Source organism: Mytilus trossulus, chromosome 1 (assembly GCF_036588685.1).
Source record: "Mytilus trossulus isolate FHL-02 chromosome 1, PNRI_Mtr1.1.1.hap1, whole genome shotgun sequence".
Lineage (NCBI taxonomy): Eukaryota > Metazoa > Mollusca > Bivalvia > Mytilida > Mytilidae > Mytilus > Mytilus trossulus.
In genome coordinates this window covers 89,454,001-89,476,629 of record NC_086373.1, presented here as the reverse complement: position 1 = coordinate 89,476,629, position 22,629 = coordinate 89,454,001, and the positions used below count along the sequence as shown (strand labels likewise).

General features: G+C 31.4%; 1 protein-coding gene across 3 annotated transcripts in view; it reads left to right on the top strand.

The window, feature by feature from the left end:
• Positions 1-7,649, top strand: part of LOC134689629 (uncharacterized) — a 33,567-nt gene extending 25,918 nt beyond the window's left edge. Inside the window, exons 2-3 of one of the 3 annotated variants that reach the window (XM_063549607.1) lie at positions 2,636-2,717; positions 6,559-7,649. In XM_063549607.1, the coding sequence (XP_063405677.1) occupies positions 6,594-7,625 (1,032 nt within the window). In that variant the 5' untranslated portion in view covers positions 2,636-2,717; positions 6,559-6,593 and the 3' untranslated portion in view covers positions 7,626-7,649. Of the gene's footprint in view, positions 1-2,635; positions 2,718-5,474; positions 5,581-6,558 lie in introns of those variants that run through there. The other 2 variants (XM_063549615.1, XM_063549599.1) reach the window with 2 other exon arrangements.
• Positions 7,650-22,629: the final 14,980 nt, after the last annotated feature.

The following is a 22,629-nucleotide window of genomic DNA, read 5'->3' as shown; positions in this document are numbered from 1 at the left end:
GATAAAAGAATCAAGTAACCCATAACGGATTCATAATTTAACACAAACACACACACGCACACACACATACAAAAAAAACATCGAATAAATTAAATGCAACTAGATGAAATAATTGTCAAGATTAAATGGTAAAAAATCCAAATCAAAAATGTGAACAGACATACGGTCTTTTTAAGGGCATATCCAACAGTTTCAGGGGAGGTAATAACAAACGTAAACGTCTTCTATTGTTTCCCGTAATTTAACGTTGTTTCAACGACGTCATAACGGAATCACCATAAGAATTGCTATGGCCGTCTTCATAGGGCGGGTTCTTTCATCAAAGGAAAAGGCACGAAGGGAATCGGCAAAAAACTCATATATTAACAGAAATAGAACTTAAATCTTTAAATCGGATATCTTTGTCGTCTGGGTCTATTATAAAAGAACCGCAATTATCTTGACAACAATAGACCATACTCACTTAAGTTTCCGTTTTATTGAAATTATCTAACAGTAGAGAACAACGAGAACAAATGCGTAATGATTTATTATTGCATTAGAATGCAAATTGTAATTAATTCTTTCCAAACTTTTCCGAGATTTTGTCATTCAGGATAGAAAACTCAAAAGTTTGGTTTTACTTCAGAAAGATGAAAAAAAAATGGTTTCTTGAGAAAAATAAGATACGGCGTAAACTAACATTTATCATGCATCTAGCTTTGCGTTGAAGTCCTACATGTAATGTACAGTATATATAGATATAGTAGATCTTTAACTGATAAACAACGAAAACAAAAGATGACACTGTAATAAAAACAAAAATTGAAATCGGAAAACATTGTAATATATACACTTACATACAAGTAGAAAAATATCTGACGATTTTGATGTTTACTTATGTATGAGGAAACTAATATAATTTAGCCAAAAAAAAAACCGGTGTAGGTCTTGATGTAGGTCGATCTTGACTAATTAGACAGGCTCTCATAAAATCAGCGGGTCCATAATCATAGGAAAAAAAACAGCCATCGAAATACCAAAATTCAAAATTGGTGAAAGGTGTGGGGGGAAGGGGGGGGGGGGGGGGGTAATAGCTTTACTCAAGATTTTGATTTTATTCAACTTTATTCTAGTATGGCATACGTTTTATCGCTAGAAAACTCTTTATCTTAATAATGCATCACTTCAAATCCACTTTCGCCTCGTCCTAAATATGCGTGATATATTTGTCACTAGAGCACGGGAACAATCAATTTATCAGTTTCATATAGTGATGCATTATCATCAGTTTTCAACAGAAAATTGTATCAAACAGTTTTCCAGTTTTGTTAAAAAAAAAAATCAATTTTGTTTTTAAACGATTATTTTAGAATTTCTTTCCGCTTTTTTTCTCTTTGAATTCTTTTGTTTGAATAATCAAAAATAGTATTTATAGTAGTCTACATCAGTGGTTACATGAACATTGCATGCAGTCAAACTAGGTAGGGGCAGTAGAAGAGAAAGCAATCTCCATTGTGTATATGCAGTAACTCATTTATTTATTTTAGATGGTTTAAGACGTATAGATAGCGCAAAACTCACTGCACTATGCATCGGATATACATTTTTATTTCGACTAAACGAGGCTGCAAATTTATACATCCGAGTAGCTAAACGGCCGCACCCAATTTTAGCAAAGAAATTGTCGGATGGCAGAAGTCCAGAGATGTGTATATTTCAATACCCAATCAATCCTTTTGTTTTGAAAAAAGATGTTAAAGGTATACATTAATACGACAAGCAACCCAACGACCCATATAATTTAAAACACAAGGAGTCAACATACATATTTTTGTTATAGCTAGAAGCTGCAATAAAGAATAAAAAGCACGAAACTGCAAAATGAATTAATACGGAATGTTCAATTTTCAGCAGTATTTTTTGCAAAAACGAAATCGACAACATATTTTTTTTTGGCAAAATTTGATTCTCTGTCAATTGAAGAATAAAAAATCTTAAAAAAAATTCTCACCGTCAGAAATAAACTGTTGGATATGCCCTTAATTAGATATATTGTTGAAAGATTGTGATACAAAGATGTTCAGACGCGTTAGGGATATAAAAAACACTATTGTTGCATCTGTGTTTACCCTGCGTCACGCATGAGTAATAAAAACTTGAGTATTATAATATTTACTTAAGGTTTTTTTTCAATTTGGAAAAAAATGGTATTGTGTTTATACGAGTCTACGGTTAAGTAATATATACAAATTCGGTGAGTAACTTTCATGTACACCTTTTTAGAACCAGATATTCTGTCTCAACAGTTTACATTGAAATTGTCCTTATAGGTTCTTTAAACAATAACGAACATCTGTTTTAATGTGCATTCCACAGAACATTTGATTATGTTATATTTTCTTGTTTCGTCCATTTATTTTAATCCAAAACTAGTCTCACCAATCCTAAAAATAATTACAAATCAAGGTTAAAAATATTTCACGCATGGATTCGTAATACAACGAAACAAGCGGTTTTTTTTCTTTTGGTTAAAATCAATCGATTCAATAATTCTTAAATCTATGAAAAATCGTGTTTTTACTCAATTACAAATGCCTGAGTGAATGTGTGATAAAAGATAATGTGACGTATAGCTGATCAAATTTTATTTAAGGGCCAGCTGAGACCCAACACCGGGTGAGGGATTTTCACGTTGCGTCGAAGACCCTATGACGGCTTTAGGCTGTTTCTGAAAGGTATCATATTTGCAAGTGATTTAACATTCAAGATGAAGATACCTCATTGAAAGATTCATATTTGGAAGCAATACGAATAAACGCTCACGAAGAGTGGTCTGAAGGAAGAACAATTAATTTTGACATATTTCATTCGATTTATTTCTTTAACAAGTAATGGATGCTTCTCATTTATTTATGATCATGCGTTTAGATGCTGTCTGGTTCATTGTGTAGGTTTATTATTGAATAAAGGCAACATTAGTATACCACTGTTCAAAAGTCATAAATGGATTGAGAGTAAATATCTGGGTAAAAACTAAAACCGAGGAAAACACATAAACTATAAGAGGAAAACAAACGAACAACAGGAACACTGAAGAACAATAAAAACAAACGGCAACAAGGAAAAAAACATGTATTACATATAATTATTGTATTTACTCTAATAAAAGATAGGACCACGTTATAACATCATGACAAATGTTACTGTCATGTTTAATAACCAATTTGTGATTTAGCGTTCCTGATTATGACAAATCCAGAAAAGCGCTTTGGACGCAAGGAATTAATTACTGTTGTTTTCAATTTTTTACTTCAAACTCGTTATTTTCATGTCTAAAATAAATCACGTCTTTGGTTATTACGATTTTTCAGATAACGTTTGTAAACATTTTTGACATTACATCGTATATATAAAGCAATTGTTTAAGGCAGTAATTAAGTTCAAACGAAACAATCATAAAAACGATAAGTAAGTATGGTTTGTATATTGGTTGCGTATAAGTGGTATGAATAATTTTTCATGATTTTGCCATTTGATCTCTTCCTGGTTTGATCCTTACATTTTCCTAAACGCTTCAATATCTTCGAAAATGTATTTGTCTGAAATAAAGAAGTATATAGATTTTAGATATAACCAAAAAGTAGTTTTGAAATATAGTTCAATCGGGTAATTTTCCCCTTCACACCTAAAACTTAACGTAGCAAAAAAAGTTCGGGTTCCGAGAAATCGACCTCTATGTAAGATTATAAAAAGTTATACACAAAACGTTTTGTTGGGTCAGTTTGATTCTAACAAGTTTTACACGTTTTAAGCAAACTGATTATTTAAGTTATATAACATAAGTATTTCTTGAGAAATCAAAATATGATCAGACTAAACTATTTATCAAAGTTCAAATGAAGTTAATCTTAGCAATTTCTTTTTTTCACCGTTGGCAATGCAAATAAGAAGAAGGAAAAACGTTTGCACTATCTTACTTTCCCCCCAAAAAATTAAGTATTTAAATAATATGAGTGACATCTATAATAATTCACTTATCTTAAAATCTTATGACGACTAAAGTGTTAACTATATTGATACTGGTCGGGGACCCAGTTATTGCATGTGTTCTTTTAATTGAAGGCAGTAATTAAGTAATGTGAAAATGTTAATTAAGTAAGGTGTATATCTTGGTTGCGTTTCAGATTTTAGAATGAAACACCATTGTCACATAATTTTGTACGTGCCAATTTTGTTTACTACATAAAGGCAATAGTAGTTTACGGCTGTTCAATAGTCATAACTCGAATTAAATTAAACAAATCAGGGTCATAGACTAAAACTGAGGGAAATACATCAACTTTAGGAGGAAATAATACGGTACAACAGAAACACCGAGCTGCTACGCCAGTAAAGAACTCAGGATGGCTTATTGAGTAACACCTTGTTTTTTTTTTGGGGGGGGGGGGGTTAAAATCGCTCCACGTGTTTTATAGGGCATTACAGTGAATGATGGATAACCAATAGTTTTGACACAGATAATCATTGCGGTATAGCAATTTTTCTTTTGAATGCTAGCAAATATGATTTTGTTTCATTAGTTTTCACAAAAACTAGTTTTTTGCAATATTTTTGACTGAATGAAACAATTTGGAATGCAAATTGTGTCCAATTTTTCACCAATAGATAACGTTTTAAAATAAAATGCTGTTCAAAATCTTTTGTTTTCAACTATAAAAAGACTGAATTTGAATTTTTGTTTGTCCATAATGTTGAAATTACTTAGAAAACCTGTTATAAGAAAACATTTCTCTAAAATTGTGAAGTTTTAACAAACACAATTTTTTTTTAAAGTAATGAGCCGATCAGACAAATATCCAGATAACAATTTTGCAAAATTCCATCGACCTTCTAACTATCATTTGAAGTTTTTGCTTTTACAAAATTTAAAAATTTGTGATATGTATTTAAAGAAAAAAGAGTTTGAATCCAATATTAATGAGCCGAAAAACACAATTTTTTTTTACATGCACCTTCATATTTTGCACGACAACTGTGTAAAATATTATTGCCTTATGTCATTTAAAAAAAATCGGTTACTAACGACATTTCTCTATAAATGATTAGATTGTTTTGTTAAAACTTTTCTTAATTTGATGAGGGGACTTTCATCGAACAATTATATGCATATTTACAAATTATGCACAACTTTTGCATCAGCCCTCCTACCTTTCCTTTTAGAGTTGTCAAACATTTATAATTTACGAAGAGAAAATTATAGGGCTTGTTTTGTTCCAGAAAAACCGGCATTTCACATGTCCAAGTACGTTATCCATGTTTTAAACTATTTCGTATGCGGTTTGATGGGTTACAAGGTGTGATATATAAGGTGTTGTTCTTTTATATAATTTTACAGTGTGAAAAAGAATGTAACTGTTTATTAATATTTGATCAAGTTAATTGAAAATCAATATAAATATATATATGATACTCAGGAATAGTGAAAGCGATATCCAACTGAAAAACAAAATGTATGTTTTCACGTGGATATTCCTTTTAGTCTTGATATATCTAGGTACACAGCAAAGATTTACTGTGTTTTAGAACTTATTAAGCAAGGTAAGAGTAGCTTACAATATTCCTGGAAACTGGAAAGGGTTGATAACGCAGTATAAAATCTATTACTTGTTATGTCGCATGGGTTATGAACCTTTCTTATCTTTTGCATTACTACAGGTTCATAAATGAATCGTTACGGTTCCACGGGATCCTGTGACTCGCTTGTGATTGCGTTCCGTCTACTTTAGGTGTAATGCTGACTGCCAAAAAACTCAGTTGATTTAACAAAACAATACGTTTTTTTTCTTCTTCATATTCTTTTTCTTGATTTTGAAAAAAAAGTTGTGCCTTTTAAATAATCTAATCTTGAAAGACAACATATATGTTAACATAAAAACAAAGTCCTTATATAAATAAAACATGGAATCTGTAGAGAATATTATCAAAACTTTGATTAAACATCATAAAAATGATTTTGCATTAATTTTTTTGAAAAATGACCAAAGTTTGTATAGAATGTGTTTATGTCAAAGACCCTGGATGTAAATTTTAAGTGATAGAGTTTTCAAACAGACTGATTTTAGCCTTCAAATACTCCTTATATTTCGGACAACCTACGATGAAAAGGAATTCGTCTTTAATACACCGATGGTAAATTGTACAGATACGACGTGACAACTCAATTCTTTGGTAGCGTCTGTTATCAACTGCGAATGAAAGCGAAGAAAGTTTATTTTTGAAAGTGCTCTCCTGTACACAGTAGGGATATACATAATTTGTCAAATCAAAACTGTTTGTAATTGTATTTATAGATACGGCACTTGCTACTGCTATCAAGTAGCGAATACATCTCCTGCTTTTTTAATATCTGAAGGTCGTTTCATTAGAGGGAAATTAAAATCAAATACCAGCTCTAATAGTTTAATCAACATATCTCCAATTTCAATATTGTTTAGTTTATGGAAAAGACTGATAAATGAAATGTTAAATACGATGTTATCCATTAACAATTTATATTTGTATATCTTTTGTTTGCAGGATAGAACTTTTACAGTTGTTCTGGTACTAGGAAAATGGGAAGTTTGATCCAATATTCGAAATTCGGTTTAATTATTACTTTCATTTTTGTACTCATCATTCTGCTTTACACCAGAGTCAGATCTAGTGGAGAAGTTGTAGATCCTATCTCTGTTCATTCTGATCTGACGACTAGCCAACACAAGTTGTATTTTTCGACATACTTAGATGAAATAAAAAATACAAGACTAATTTGTGGCGAGTTATGTGATACAACACGTAAAGGAACTCCAGGAAGGTTTTTTGATAAAATTACAGCAACTATAAATTGTGAAGCTTTATTCAAAAACAAATATGTGGACTCATCTCATGGACTTGTGCATGCACCAAGAAAAATACCTTCTATCTTATTGAATGATTATACCATGAATGGAAAAATGAAGGTACACACGGCTTATTTTAATCAACAATATCTCGGTAGTACCGCAAGGACACCTATCTGGACAAAATCTTTACTGGAGGAGTATGTAGCGCTAGCAAAAAAAGGAAAACTATTTGGTACTTACGGGATACCAGAAACAAACGCACTAAGAGACGGCCTTCAGCATGCACCAGGAGTGAAAGGAGGGCGTATCCTAGTAATCGGATCTGAAAAACCATGGGTTGAAGCATGCTTGATTGAGATAGGAGCAAAAAGTATTGTAACACTTGAATATGGAAAGATTAAATCCGAACATGAGCAAATTACAACGATGGTTCCCTCGGAATATAGACAGCAATTTTTAGATAATACATTAGGATTATTTGACGCAGTTGTATCGTTTAGTTCTATAGAACATTCTGGATTAGGGAGGTATGGAGATGCTTTAAATCCTTGGGGAGATTTAATAGTAGTTGCAAGGGCTTGGTGTATAACAAAAACAAATGGATCCCTAGTACTTGGTGTTCTTTATGACATAAATAACGATTACATTACATTCAATGCACATAGATGTTACGGTAGAAAAAGATATCCATACCTGACAGCAAATTGGAATCAACATTATTTGGGGAAAGGGCACCAACGGGTTCATGTGTTCACAAAATAAAGAATTTGTTTTATATTATTTATATGGAAGTAGTTATCTTTGATATGGTCTCTTTATTGCCAGGCTACAATGTGACTTTGTATATTCATTTAAATTTCATTTGTAGATCTGAAAGTAAAAACAGAGAAATAGAGAAAGATTTTAAACTAGATTGAAGTAATCAATACATTGATATATATTTCAACTGCATTTCATGGTTCAGTGAATAATTATATTTTTCTTCGGAATTCGTGTTAACGTATGATTATTCTTGTCAAAAAAGACTTAGCCCGTAACAGAGAAGTCATCGAATTGATGTATCTTAACCATCAAAATTAGCAACGTTATCGACAAACTTAATTGAGTAGTGACCGAACTATTGGTGCTTTAACGTTTAAAAGATTGACAATGCTGACAAACTTTCATGTGTCGATAATCAAGTTTAACACCGATAATATTGGAAATAATTCTAATAATATGAAACAAAATATGTCCATTTCGATTGGGCGAAAAGGAGTCATTTCTTCAAAGTCAGAAAAGAAAAGATTTATGGAAGTACGTCTTGATAGTATTATTTCCTTTACAATTTTACCCAAATCTAAAAGAAATATACTGATTAACAATTAAAAAGGTGTTTGATAGGATTGAAGTCCTTTATTTTTTCGGACTACAATGTGTACCGTATGTGTGATGGATTTGAATTCAATCAATAACTTTGAAATGTTTTCTCATAGGTATACACAAAAGGGAGTACTGGTATTTGTGCTTCTGTTAGAATATGTCTTCGTCCGTTTCACATGCCAGACTTTTTTCTAGTACAGTTTAAACGGGAAAATTTTGTTGAGATTTTTTTTTAATATGACAAAATAACGAGCAAAACTATTTCTTGCAATGGCACACACAGAGAATATTTTTTTTTAGTAAAAATCAGTAAAAAAAAATTCTCCAAAATATACCATGGCCCAGGACCTAACAGTTTTTAGCAGTGTACAAATGAAAATCGTCCGGAAAACTGCGCTTGTTGTCATTTTGAGGGATCATGCATTTCACCTATTACCCATAAACAACATAGATTCTCAATTACAAGTGGTCAGTATGCTGGAGTTTCTTATCGACAACATATTTGTTGAGTTTGGAGGTAGACTTTTCCAACAAATTGTCGGCATTCCTATGGGAACAAACTGTGAGCCTCTTCTTGCCGACCTTTTCTTATTTTCATATGAATCGGAGTTCCTCCAGACACTTGTCAAAAACAAGAGGATCAAAGAAGCCAGATTATTTAATTTCACTTTCAGATATATTGAGATGTTCTTTCCATAAACAATCCGAACTTTTCTGATTGGGTTCCATTGATATATCCCCCAGAACTAGAGATTAAAGAAACAACAGACACCGCTTCCTCCGCCTCATTTTTAGACTTATATCTCGAATTTGACTTACACAGTCATCTCAGTACCAGAATCTATGACAAACGAGACGATTTTAATTTTGAAATTATAAATTTCCCCCACCTTAGTAGCAACATACCAACTTCACCTGCATATGGGATATATATTTCCCAACTTATTCGATATTCAAGAGCATGCAGCTCCTACTCAGACTTTGTAAAACGTCATCAGTGTCTGAGTAGAAAGTTGATGAACCAGGGGTATGTCAAAGAACGTCTCGTCCTTTTTCTAAAAAAGTTCATCGGAAGGTACCAAGACCTTGTTGATAAATATTCCGTATCAACTTCTCAAATAATACACGATGGTCTTGATGTATAGATTCTGCGTACTGATGTTGTTTATAATCTTAACAACATGTTTTACTGTTATTTCATTTGTTTTTGTTCTATTATTAATATTACTTTTACTGTTGAATGGTTTTATGTGATATCCGTTTGACGTGGCTCGGTACTTATACATATCGTCAATGTGTGTGTATTGGCTTTCATTTTTTGGTGGTTTGTTTTGTATATGCGACTCTTTGTATTTCTTTTGTTCTTATTACGTGACTCTGTACTTTAAAAGATCCCGTCAGTATTATTTTGGTCTATTATATGTCATTATAATATATTTCTATTATGAATTACTATATACGTTGAACCACAAACGTCAAAATCATTCAATCGCGTAGTGGAATTAACTATATTTGGATTCTCATAAATTCTACCTATAACTTTTGGACTAGTTTAAATCTCGGTCTATTTCTGTAATTTGTTCTTACATACTTTTGATTTTTTTTAACTCTGTATGCTTACATTGCCTATGTAAATTTTAAAACTGTTTGTATGAACATTGAACGACAAATTTATGTGACGTATAATTAGACAATATACGTATAGTGTCTTGAAATATGAAATTTATTTGTATGAGGCTTAGAAACGGGAAAATGCGAGGTTCTACCGACCATTTTCCCGTTTCGTGCCGAATACAAATAAATTTCATATTTCAAGACACTATACGTATATTGTTTTTATACTGAAATCGAAAAAAAAAAATGAAAAATGAAAAAAACATGTAACATAAATTGTTAAAAAATGTGTTTGGAATTTCCCTCTTGAGGTACCATTTTGGGGTATTTCCCTATGAGCGTAGTCCAGGTGGTAAGACATTGGCGTATTAAGGAATTAGAAAGGGAAAATGAACTTAATTAATAACATTTGATAAACATGATATATAAATAACCAATTTGAAGACATAAAAGTTTAAATTGAAAAAAGTTTGACCATTGTTACTTTACGTTGTCATGGTCGTGACGTGATGTTGTTGATGAAATACAATAAGGAGGCGGGGCTTATATGTCAGTTGGGGTCATTGACGTATAAAGCTAACGTTTATACGTATAGCTTTATCTGTACAGTAAACTAGCTGATTGCAGTATAAAAATTTTATGACGTCAGACACTCAAGTCAATCCATGTGTTCGTAGATAGATGTTTTTGTGTTCTTTTAAATTGTCCCTTTTAAAATTGTTATGCGATAATGACTGATGTACCCATATTTTGACTATTTTATTAATTGTGACTGTTTATTAAACGCATCATGTAAATATAACGGAATTTGATGAGACTGTTATTAAAGAGAGAGGGTTAGCGCTATAGAACCAGGTTTAATCCACCATTTTCTACATTTGAAAATGCCTGTACCAAGTCAGGAATATGACAGTTCTTGTCTATTCGTTTTTTATGCGTTTTGTTATTTGATTTTGCCATGTGATTATGGACTTTCCGTATTGATTTTCCTCTGAGTTCAGTATTTTTGTGATTTTACATTTTACTAAAAAAGTTCTAAAAGATAATTTAAAATCAGAGTAAACATATTAACTTGCTTATATACAGTCTAATTTGTCTATAGGTTACACAGAGCTGGTTCTTAAAACGTTTGTATCAGAAAACATTTTTATTTGACTTTTAAAATATGTAGGGGAAACGGATTTCCTAACCATTCACATATAATATTCCGTATTTCTGATTTTTTGTTCGATAACGTAAATTATACGACTTTTTTTATGACTACGTGAACTTGTGCCATTTATTTTTGCTGGTCTTTAATAAGACAATTTACAATTTTGCAGTGAACAGAGGCACTTATACATAACTTTATAATTCGGTTTGGAAACAACAATAAATCCCCAATATATAAATATACATGTATTATATGTCGTGTACATGATTGGAGGCAGCAGATTTTTTTTAAATCAAACCAGGGTCAGAATATTGTTAAAACTTTTCTAAAAACTACCAGGCCCTTCCTCCATGAAAATTAAATGGTCCGTGGCAAAAATCAAAAATTCCCACATGTTCAACTTCAAAATTTGACCAGTTTCTATTCTTAACTGTCGGATAATATACTAGGATAACATAGAAAATGTCCTGTATGGGACGATTCTGTACTCATACTTCACGCGTAGTTGGGTACAAGTGTCCTCGTAGTGAACGCACCCTACTACGCGTGCAGTAAATAGTATACTCTTACGTCGGATACCGGGCAGTTTCTTTGTTATATCTGTACTTTATCAAATACATGTACATGTTAATATTTACTTAATATTAAAAAGGTAAAATTATTGCTGAAAGCCTGTTCAGGGTTTCTTTCTTTAGTATGATTATATAATTTTTCACATGCCTGAACTCATTGACGATAATGTAAGGTGCTCTATTAGAAAAAAATAGATTTCTAGTTTGGGTTTGAAAAACAAATTTCGCCTTTTCTTGAGCCTGTTTTGTACATTTAGTATAACAGATATGATCCAATGGAAATTTTCACATGGAACCTTCGGTAAATAGGAAAATGAAAAGATATGGGGTAATTTACAGAGAGACCACACTCCATCCATGAGAAAAACGGAGGGAATTTAAAAATCTAGAGGTCTCCACAATGCTTCCAACAAGGGTGGAATCTCACTCCTTCTGAAAAGCTCTAAATCGCCCCAACGAGTACATACGTTTGGTCATCAAGAGATTCTGGTTTCTCTTTTTGTGTGTCATAAACTTTCAATTCGGATTTAAATTTAATTTACCGAAACATTTCCGATCATTAAATCTTAGGACGGTCCGAACATTTTAAGGCCGCAACAGAACGAAGTACAATTTTAAATAGTACATAGATGTACAATAATCCAGCTTCCTGTACATGTTCATGAAGTTCTAAATTTTGAATGTTGATTTCTTTAAAAAAAAAAAAAAACACAATTTTTTTACAATAAAAAATCTCAAAATGTCCGTTAACAATGAAAAGGTTTGACCATGAAAAATCACATATCTAAGAAAAGCAGTCGTTAATTGATTATAAGAAAGTTTCAGTATAACATGTCAAATTTCTTTAATTTGAGAGTTTTCCGTTAGTTACAAATGTAGCTCCATGTCTGATAATGAAATAAAAATGAATGTCTCAGAAAGTGGTGAATTAGTTTCCATAAATGACAGATGAATCGGTCCAAGCTTAGTAACTTACAGTAAACAGACTACTGTAACATTGACGCACTCGTCGACCTGTTTAAATTGATTGATTGATTATTGGTTGCTTAACGTCCAGTGGCAAATATTTCATGCATATTCAGGACGAGAACAAGTTCACAATAAATACAATAGGTAGGTTGATACAATAGAGGCCATCTGGGATGATGGTCGGGCAAATTTTGACTGCCACTGGAAAATGAGGGTATATTGGATAGGGACAAAAATTTTGCCTTGCATCAGGCCATCGAACTTAAAAGATTTGTGTTTATGACCAAACATTTATAGACAACTTCATTTATAAATTAATCTGAATTTCATAGCGCGTCGTCACAATAATAAAAAATCTATAACCAGCAGATCTATACTTCTATAAAGAAAGTATTCTTGTACAAAAGGGTATTTATTATAAAAATGGTCCTAACTATAGAATAGATAGTTTACCACAGAAATCTTAAACGGAAGTTTCGACAATTTTAAAAGAAGAGATTTGAAAATAAATTTAACTTTAAATAAACACTGAAATAATTCAATACCTCGAAGGTGTAAAGAATAAACCAACAATCTCTATCTTTAAAAGTGTCTTCATTGCACTAACCGACGAGTTCATGTTTACAGTACACAACAGTGGATGTGACTCCAATAAATTCATTATCATTGTAGTCATGGATATTTGTCGCTTATATTAAATTGATAAAGATTTTATCGAGGTCGCACCAACTGTTTCTACAGCTAAGATCAGTTACATGTAACATGATTTCGTCGATTCGCACGACGAAGCCATTGTTTAAGACAGAACACACATTCTAGATTATGTATTTTTGTTTCCGTCAGTTCGAAAGTATTTGACCATTTCAACTCCTTTGTATTTCATAATATGTGTCATGAACAAAGACATATGTTGGATTGAATAATGATTTCCTCGTAACAAACAAAACGACAGAAATTTCGGAGATCCCGTATTTGATCCTTTACCGTTAAAATGAAAATGCCAATGACAGAGGTTGATTCTAAAAAATGTTTTACTGTGTTAAAAAAAACTTCGACTTAAACAATGAAAACTTACACGTTGGACATGAAATATTTTGTCGATGAAGAAAATTAAATTATGTCACTTCTGAAATAAGTTTGTCGATAACGGCACTTATTCTGACGGTAAAGAAATGCGAATTCGATCACTTCTCTGTTACGGGCTGTATATCATTGAAATTATTAAAACAAAATGAGGCAACATTTATTTTGAAGACACATACAACATGAAATATAACCATATGCAACTATTCCAGTCATAGTTAGGTTCGATAACTCTGTATGTGACTGGTTTAATTAGGGTTATGTAAAATGTACTGGTTACCCGTCTAATGATTTTAAAAAATATATATAAAGATATTTCATCTTTGTTACCATCTATCCGGGGTTTTCTTTTTTTTTATATAAAATAATAATTACATTAGATGTAAGTTTCATTATAATACGTAATTCTGATTGGCTAACATGTTATTCCGTAAACAATTGCATCAGACAATAACATTTATCATGCATGATGACACGAGGTCCAACAAAAAAGTGCACAGGTGAATTAAATAAAACTGGATAAAAATCGTTTTTTCATGATTTTAGCTAAACAAAATGTAATTATAAGTATTGAATACTTCTTTTTGAAACTTTATAGGGTTGTAAAAGCGTTGACCGTGCGTACATTTTTTGAATGAAGCGCTTCCGCGCTTCATACAAAATGTACTTCGGTCAACGCTTTTACCACCCAATAAATTTACAAAAAGAAGCATTCAATTCTTAATTATAATAAAATGATTTCATAAACAATCGTGTAATACTAATATATATATTAGGTCTTGTCAAAACTTATATCGTGATTAGGCCCCGTTGCCATGTTTGTTTTCTTTGTGTTCACGTTGATGACTTAATCAATATCTCCACAATCTAGCTTTATCCTTGATTATCATACGAGTTACAATAACATGTCATATTTAATTGCAATGCAAACAGTAACAAATCTTATTGAATTATTCACATGTGCAAAATAAGTGTCGAACACCGTCTACCTCAATTTTCAAACTTATTTCGAAGCACGAAATCATATTTCTGATCTGAAACTTAAAACATATTTAATTGTAAAAATTTATTAACTGTAAAACGCGGGGTTGGTAGGGAAAATATACATTATAACAAAAAAGTTATGACCGTTTTATCCATGTACCCCGTTCACTTTCATTGATAATCAATCGGCCATTACTGATATACAACTTAAGAGTAAAAGTCACGTGATGACGGAGATAGTTGGATATGACTTGTGTAAAAACCTTGTGTTACGAAATAAATCGTAACGGCCTCCTTGTTGTTTTCATTTTTTTTCAGGTTTGCCTGTATCTATAAAATAATTAGAAACGGTATTACACAACACATCCTTATTTTACGGTGATGTTGTTTACCAATCCAGTCACCGTAATTTAGCAACGATCCGGGTAAACTTATCAATCCTCTGAACAGACTTATTGTGAAGGTAACCTATTCAACATTGTTATTACATTCTTTAATATTGTAACTATCGGTACAATAATTGAATTTGTTATCAAGTTACCAATTCCAAAAATTAAAATTATTGTTATACCAACATGTGTAGTTCAATTTCGAAAATAAACTGATTTGGTCGGATTGTTGTCTCTTTGACACATTCCCCGTTTCCATTCTCAATTTTATGAGAAAAGACGAAAAGACAAACAACAGTATACAAAACACATTACAGAAAACGAAATTAACCTGACACTTCGTTGATCTCATGTGCTCAAGAAATATAAGCAGAACTCTCATATCCCGACTTTTTGTGTGAATTTGTTAGTTGTACTTTTGCTTTGCATCTATCAGACGAGTTTATGCCTTTTCAACGGATCTTATAGTTTGTTCTTTTAAAACTTTTGAATTTTATTTATTGTGTCTGTTTATTTAACGCATCAATGTAAATATAACGGAATTTGATGAGACTGCCATTAAAGTGAGAGGGTTAGCGCTATAGAACCAGGTTAAATCAACCATCTTCTACATTTGAAAATGCCTGTACCAAGTCAGGAATATGACAGTTCAGTATTTTTGTGATTTTACTTTTTAGTTATTCAGTGCTACATCTTAGACATTATACGCATCAATATTTTTAATTGAATTTTTCTTCGAACGTTCATATAAAAAATAAATGTCAAGAATATATACTTATTCATGCGTGACGTGGAGTAAACAGAGGCAGCACACAGATAGTGTGACACATTTAGAATATCTGTTTTTATGACGTCTTCTAATTTATTTGAAAGCCAGAAAAAGGTTATTTTTTCAGCTGCAATATAAGGGGCTATATGGTAAGTTAACTATATCAATTGTTTTAAATTAGTCAAATACAATGTTGTTAACATACCACACCTATTTTTAGTTGATTTTGTGTTGCTCAATCTCCAGTTTTCTATGTTTGTATGCTGCCATTGAGCTTTTGGTTGTTTATCAAAATATTTTACCATAATGTTTTTAGTCTATTTTCGACTTAGGGCTTTGGATGTCCATTGATCCAGTGATAAGCCTTCTACAGATGTCTAGTCAAGTTTGATGTGTGATTATAAACATCATTTAGTTCTACGATATTTATTCCCAATGTATTTTAGAAGGAAGGACTGAATGACGAAAGGATTCGAGCGGATACTAGTAGGCAAATAAGGAGGTATGATTGCCAATGAGACAACTATCACCGGAAGATCAAATAAAGTTGATGTAAGCAATGAATGTTTTCGCTGTTTGAGATTTAAGTAAAAACTACAGAACATGATTTCAATCTATCCCACTTTCGACAAAAAACCCTTGGACATGTTCTGTGGACACATGTAATCTTTGAATGACAGTTAAGAATATTCTACACACAAGTTACTTTAAACCATGATAAATGAACTTTTAACCTTATTAAGACCTAATTTCTTGTAAAAGAAAAGCGCAAATATATTGTAGAAAAGCAGCTCAAATGTGGTCTCTTTGGCACATTCCCCATTTCCATTCTCAATTTTATTTTAAAAAACCAAAATGTCCATTGAAAAGTGCAAATGTCCCAGGCTATCAATTTTTTTTTAGAACAAGTATGCATATGCATAATCAAGAAAAAGTTAATCGGATACACTTAAGATGCAGCAATGAAAAGAGAAACGACAGAAAAGATAAGTTACTGGTTTATTTCAAATGAAAAATACTACTACTAAGGCCTTTCTATCTCAATATTTGATAAGCTTATCTGTATTTGGCAAAACTTTAAGGATTTTTTGGGTCCTCAATGCTTTTCAACTTCTTAACTATTTTTTCGAATGTCACTGATGAGTTTTTTGTAGACGAAACGCGCGTCTGGCGCAAATACAAATCCTGCTATCTATATAAGTTTATTTAACAAACAAATATGACAGACATTCACTGAACTGTAAGCTATTTGTTGCTTTATATTTTCTTTTTTTAAAGGTGTGAGTTTTTTTTTCAAAATTTAAATTCAATTAAAGGTATGTTATTGAATAACTTTATCAAACCTATAATGAATTTGAGAAAAACTTGAACAGATGCTTTTTTATTATCTAAAAATAAAATCTGGAACAAAATGTTTGAACTATCTGTTTCTTCATTTTTGTTTGGATCAACGAAATTTAAACTATATATTTGGTTTACAGATTCAGAAGAACACCGACATAGCTAAATAATACAATTCATTTTCTATTGAGCATTTACTACTACAATTTGATATTAATTAGTACTATAGTTTTCACTGTTTATAATAAACGTTAGAGAGTCATACCAATCTAATCTCGAACTTCATCTAAATTCATTCCCGATTTTGGGAACTCGTTTTAGAAATTCAAATGTGACGTCATTTTGAGCGTAACACTTATTATGGCTAACAAGGCTGTGAATTTTTGTATTTATCCGTGTTTGTGCTGTAGCTAGTCACTACTTTAGTTTAACCATGTATTATAGAATATAGTCATTTTGTAAAATTTACTGTTTACCAAAGTATGTATTAAATAAATAAAGGATGTTCTTGTCCCAGGTGGATAAACCTGGCAGTATTGGTCTATTTTTTTGAACTTTTGGTCCTCAGTACTTTTCACCTTGTACCTGTTTTGGTTTTTTAACTTTTTTCATCTGAGCGCCCCTGGTTAGTCTTGTGTGGACGAGGCGCACGTCTGACGTATTAAATTATTAACCAGGTACCTGTTGTTGGCTATTAATCATTTGTTTCTCTGTCTTATATTTTCTCAAATTTATTTGTAATGTAGTCTTGTCATTTAATACTGTCATTTAATTTTATAATTAACATTGTCATTAAAGCGGGAGGTTTGGCATGCCACAAAACCAGGTTCAACCCACCATTTTTTTTTATTATCTCAAAATGTCCTGTACCAAGTCAGAGAAATGGACATTATATATAGTTCGGTTCTGTGTGTGTTACATTTTAATTTTGTGTTTCTGTTGTGTCGTAGTTCACTTATATTTGATGCGTTTCTCTCAGATTTAGTTTGTATAAACTCGGATTATTTTTTCTATAGATTTATGAATTTCGAACAGCGGTATACTACTGTTGCCTTTATTTGTACTTGACTGATTAAAACTTTAGTAGTTGGCAACTATCAATTGGATATGATTTTAGGTTGAATTGTTTAAGACATTAATAAATTTACCAAACAATTATATAATTTTATGCAAAAGGGTTATTTATGATTAAAAGAAACTTTTGTCTTTTGATATTATATTTTTCCGTTTTCTTATTTGACTTGATTACTTTTATGTCACGTATATACATATAGTTTTGGATTAAATTATCTACACATCAAAAGCTTCTCTTTTTTTTTTAGACCAGACATAATATTTGAAGACAAAAGAGTCGATTGAAGAAACAATTTCCCGTATTTTGATTTTGCGACCAGTATCACACTTTTTGTTCACCGACAGAATCAATCGCAGATGACAAGCAGTGTTCTTACGCAGTTAAAAAGTCAGACTTATTAGTGTTTCCGACGTCGACGTCGTCAACAATGTATAAGTTTGCGTTGAGTTCAGTGTAAGGGAAAGTCCTTGTGGTAGGGCAATGATATTTGGTGTCATGTGAAAAAGAATTGTCATTATTCCATAGACATTATTTTGCTACACTTGTTCGGTGGTGAACTATTGATCTTGAATATTGCGTACTTCACATGTAAACGTTTGTGGAATTAAATCACTTTAGGAGGAACTACTTAATATATGTTAAACCAAAGTTAGTATTAGCATTTCAAAGTCTTCTTTTCCATGGAGATATTTTGAACCAATACCAATCAGACTTCATTGACTTTGTATTATGCCAGAGTTAAAGTGTGTGCATATATTAGTGTTTAGGTAACCACTAATGATAAGTTAATGACATTTTGTATTAATTTGATAGACATAAACAATTTAAATATTGGAGGTTATTTGGTTTTGCACCTTAAAAGGTAGCACAATACAAAGATTTTTTTACTTCCAATCACTAACATTTGAAATGCTGTAACTTTCTTATGAATGCATAGAAAATAATAAATTGAACTACAATACATAAACCATAGAATTTACGTATATTACATATTTTTCTTGATGAGAAATTTCGTACGTTAATACTACTTTTTGCCGAATCACTGTCTGGAGTTTTCATGTAGTTGAACAATAATTTGTGTTCCTTTTCACAACTAGATTTGATAAACATAATGAAATCGACCCATTTTGACAAAACTTTTATAGAATATTCATGTCACTGATAACAGGGATTCAGTAAATTTAAAGCAAAGTCTTTTGCACTAGATAAGGGTTCTAATAGGGTTTTCAGACAATGAGTTAAACCGAAAATACACATTACTAGTGAAGAAAACTAGTACAAATCTTACATATCTTGGTTAAAAGGCCAAAACATTTAGTCAAACATTTAGTAATAATAATACAAGACATCATTTTTGTTATCAAATATCTAAACATGGATAGTCCGTCACAATTTTAAAAGAACATTGTTAGTAAAACAGATAATTGTACTTTTTGCCAAATATTTGTCATTTTCTTCTGTTCACTTTTGAGACAATCGTTTTTAGCCAAAGGATACTAAAACAATGTCTCAACAAACATTACTGTTATAAAATTATAATTCTTGATTTTTACTTCGCTAAAATTCACTGTTATTAAAGCATAAAGGTCAAATCAGGGAAACACGAGAGTTACGTTTTTAGTGCCTGAAAGGAAGCTAATACAAAGTCTTTACTAAACTATATCATTAAAAACTTTCAATAAGTCACATAATTACCAATAAGTAAACTTTGTAATAACCAAGTTTGTAAATTTAGACTATAGTGTTAGTCAGTGGATACGGAAGCGTATTAGGGACTATTATAGAAAAAATAAAATTAGCAGTGAACTTTTTTTTCAAAGTCGAAATGTTGACATTTCAAATCTCGAAATTTTGACTATTATAACTTGAAATTTTGACTTTTCAAATCCCGAAATTTTGCCTTAAACTTGAAATTTTGACCTCTTAAATCTTGAAATTTCGACTTTTTGAAAAATCGAAATTTTGACTTTTTTAAGACTCGAAATTTCAACTTATTTTCAACTTAAAATTTCAACTTTCAACTTAAAATTTCATCTTTTAAAATCGTGAAATTTTAATATTATTAAAATTTTGACTTTTGAAATCTCGAAATTTTGACTTTTTCTAAGTACTTTTAAAACTTTGATGTTATTATAGTATTCAAACACAGTTATTACAATTTTAGAGGGTCTAGATATCTACGCAAATTATTAACGCGTCATCTACACATTTTGGCAATTTATATTCAGAAATTGGTTTTGTTCTTAAATTAAGATATAGATTAGCATTTAATAATGAAAAGTTTCATTCGGAAATAACATGTATGTTAACAGACGCCCCCCAAAATTCCATGCATATTCAGAACGACCAATGAGCTGTTCAGTTTTCTAGTTTTGTAGTTTTGGAATTTCGAAATGTTAGTTCTTTTTTTCTGGAATATTGATTAAACTCTATACATGTTGGCATTCTTATTACAACTATTAACCCTTGTCATAATATATTAGACTTTTGAATAAAAGTATTTCGTAATATAGGTGTGCCGGAACGGGGGTTGTCTTGATACACATATCTGAAGACCAGATTTGAAATAAGTTTTTGAACGTGAAACATAATTTTTTTATTCTTCGGCAAAAACAAGATTTTCTAGCTAAAATAACCTCTTTAAAATGGTTTAGTTTATTAAAATATGCTTATCAAGTTTATGATTTATATGGCTCTCCATTTGCTGATGTAAATGACTGTGAATGTGATAATCGCAAACGTATAAATACTGAGGAAAAGTCGAAATTTTGAGTTTTAAAAAGTCGAAATTTTGAGTTTAAAAGAAGTCGAAATTTCGAGTTATGAAAATGACGAAATTTTGAGTTTAAAAAAATTCGACATTTTGAGTTTAAAATAAGTCGAAATTTCAAGTTTTAAAAAAGTCAAAATTTTGACTTATCAAAAAGTCGAATTTCAAGATTTTAGAAAGTCAAAATTTTGGGGTTTGAATAGCCAAAATTTTGAGATTTAAAATGTCAAAATTTTGACTTTGAAAAAAATTTCACTGCCAATTTTATGTTTTCTATGTCCCTAATACGCTTCGGCAAGTGGAAGCTATTATACTGTTTAAGCAAAATTACACTTCTAGTTCTTAAAGTCATAAAACATATTTTCTTGAAATACGTCCAACTATAAATAGCGTGAGGTCAGATATACTTTTAATACATAGATACCCATTATTTTGTTCTGTGAGGTCATATGTACTTTGGTACATGAGTACATATAATATTTTTGTCTATATCTGCTCATATTCTCAACAAACAATAGAACATTATGTCAGTTAGTGTTACAGTAGTTATAGTATTTTTGATCAACCTTTTAAGAGATACCATAGGCAATAGTCGTATGGAAATTCACTTAAAGGTGTACTTATTATTGATAAATTTGCAAGTTGTTTTTCTTATTGGTCTTAAGCTTGACTAAATTGAGATCTCAGATACTTTCTGGGCCACTGTTATGTTATTGTTATGCTGTATACTAGTATATATATATATACTTTTGTCAGAAATAAAGTATTAGCAACTATAAATATGAATTGTTTGCTGTCAGTGTAAAGAACCCCTTCTTTTAGTTCGTTATAAGACATGTAAGAGTTTTTGGTTCAATACGTCGGGATTTTATATCCAAAGTTTTCGGTGTATGTGTTTCTGTCCTTTTCGCCATTGACACGCTACAAGAAGTTAGCTAACGCCACCGCCACCGCCGGTGTCCTATAGCCATTCTTCCCCCATGCCAAAATTTCCGGGGGGAAATACTGGATCGATCCAGAATTTCCCCCCGGAAAAATTGGCATGATCCCACTTTTCCCCCTCAGCGTTATAAGGGGAAAACTAGGATCAGGCCAATTTTTCCCCCGTAAGTAGCACGATAAGCTAAATTTTCCGCCTTGTAATATAACGTCGGCGACGTCACGATCAGAGTTTTTAAATGATAGTTGATTTTTTTTCAGCCTATAGTTACCAAAGCTTCATCGTGTGAATATACATTTGATATATATTTATATGTGTTTTTCTATGTTGTGATGTTATACTATTGTTTCAGATAAAGGGAGAAGGTTTTGTTCCATTAAAACGTTTAACCCCGCTGCAAATCTTTGCACCTGTCCTAAGTCGGAAATCTTATGAACAGTAGTTGTCGTTTGTTTATGTAATTTTTACGTGTTTCTCGTTTTTTTATATAACTTATACAGTTGGTTTTCCCGTTTGAATGGTTTTACACTAGTAATTTTGGGGCCCTTTATAGCTTGTTGTTCGGTATGAGCCAAGACTCCGTGTTGAAGGCCTATTATGGTTTACTTTTATAAATTGTTATTTGGATGGAGAGTTGTCTCATTGTCACTCATATCACATCTATATCTATATACATGTTATATATTTATTCACACGAAGCACATTCTGATCACATCCATTCTTTTTCGTGGACACTTGGTATCAT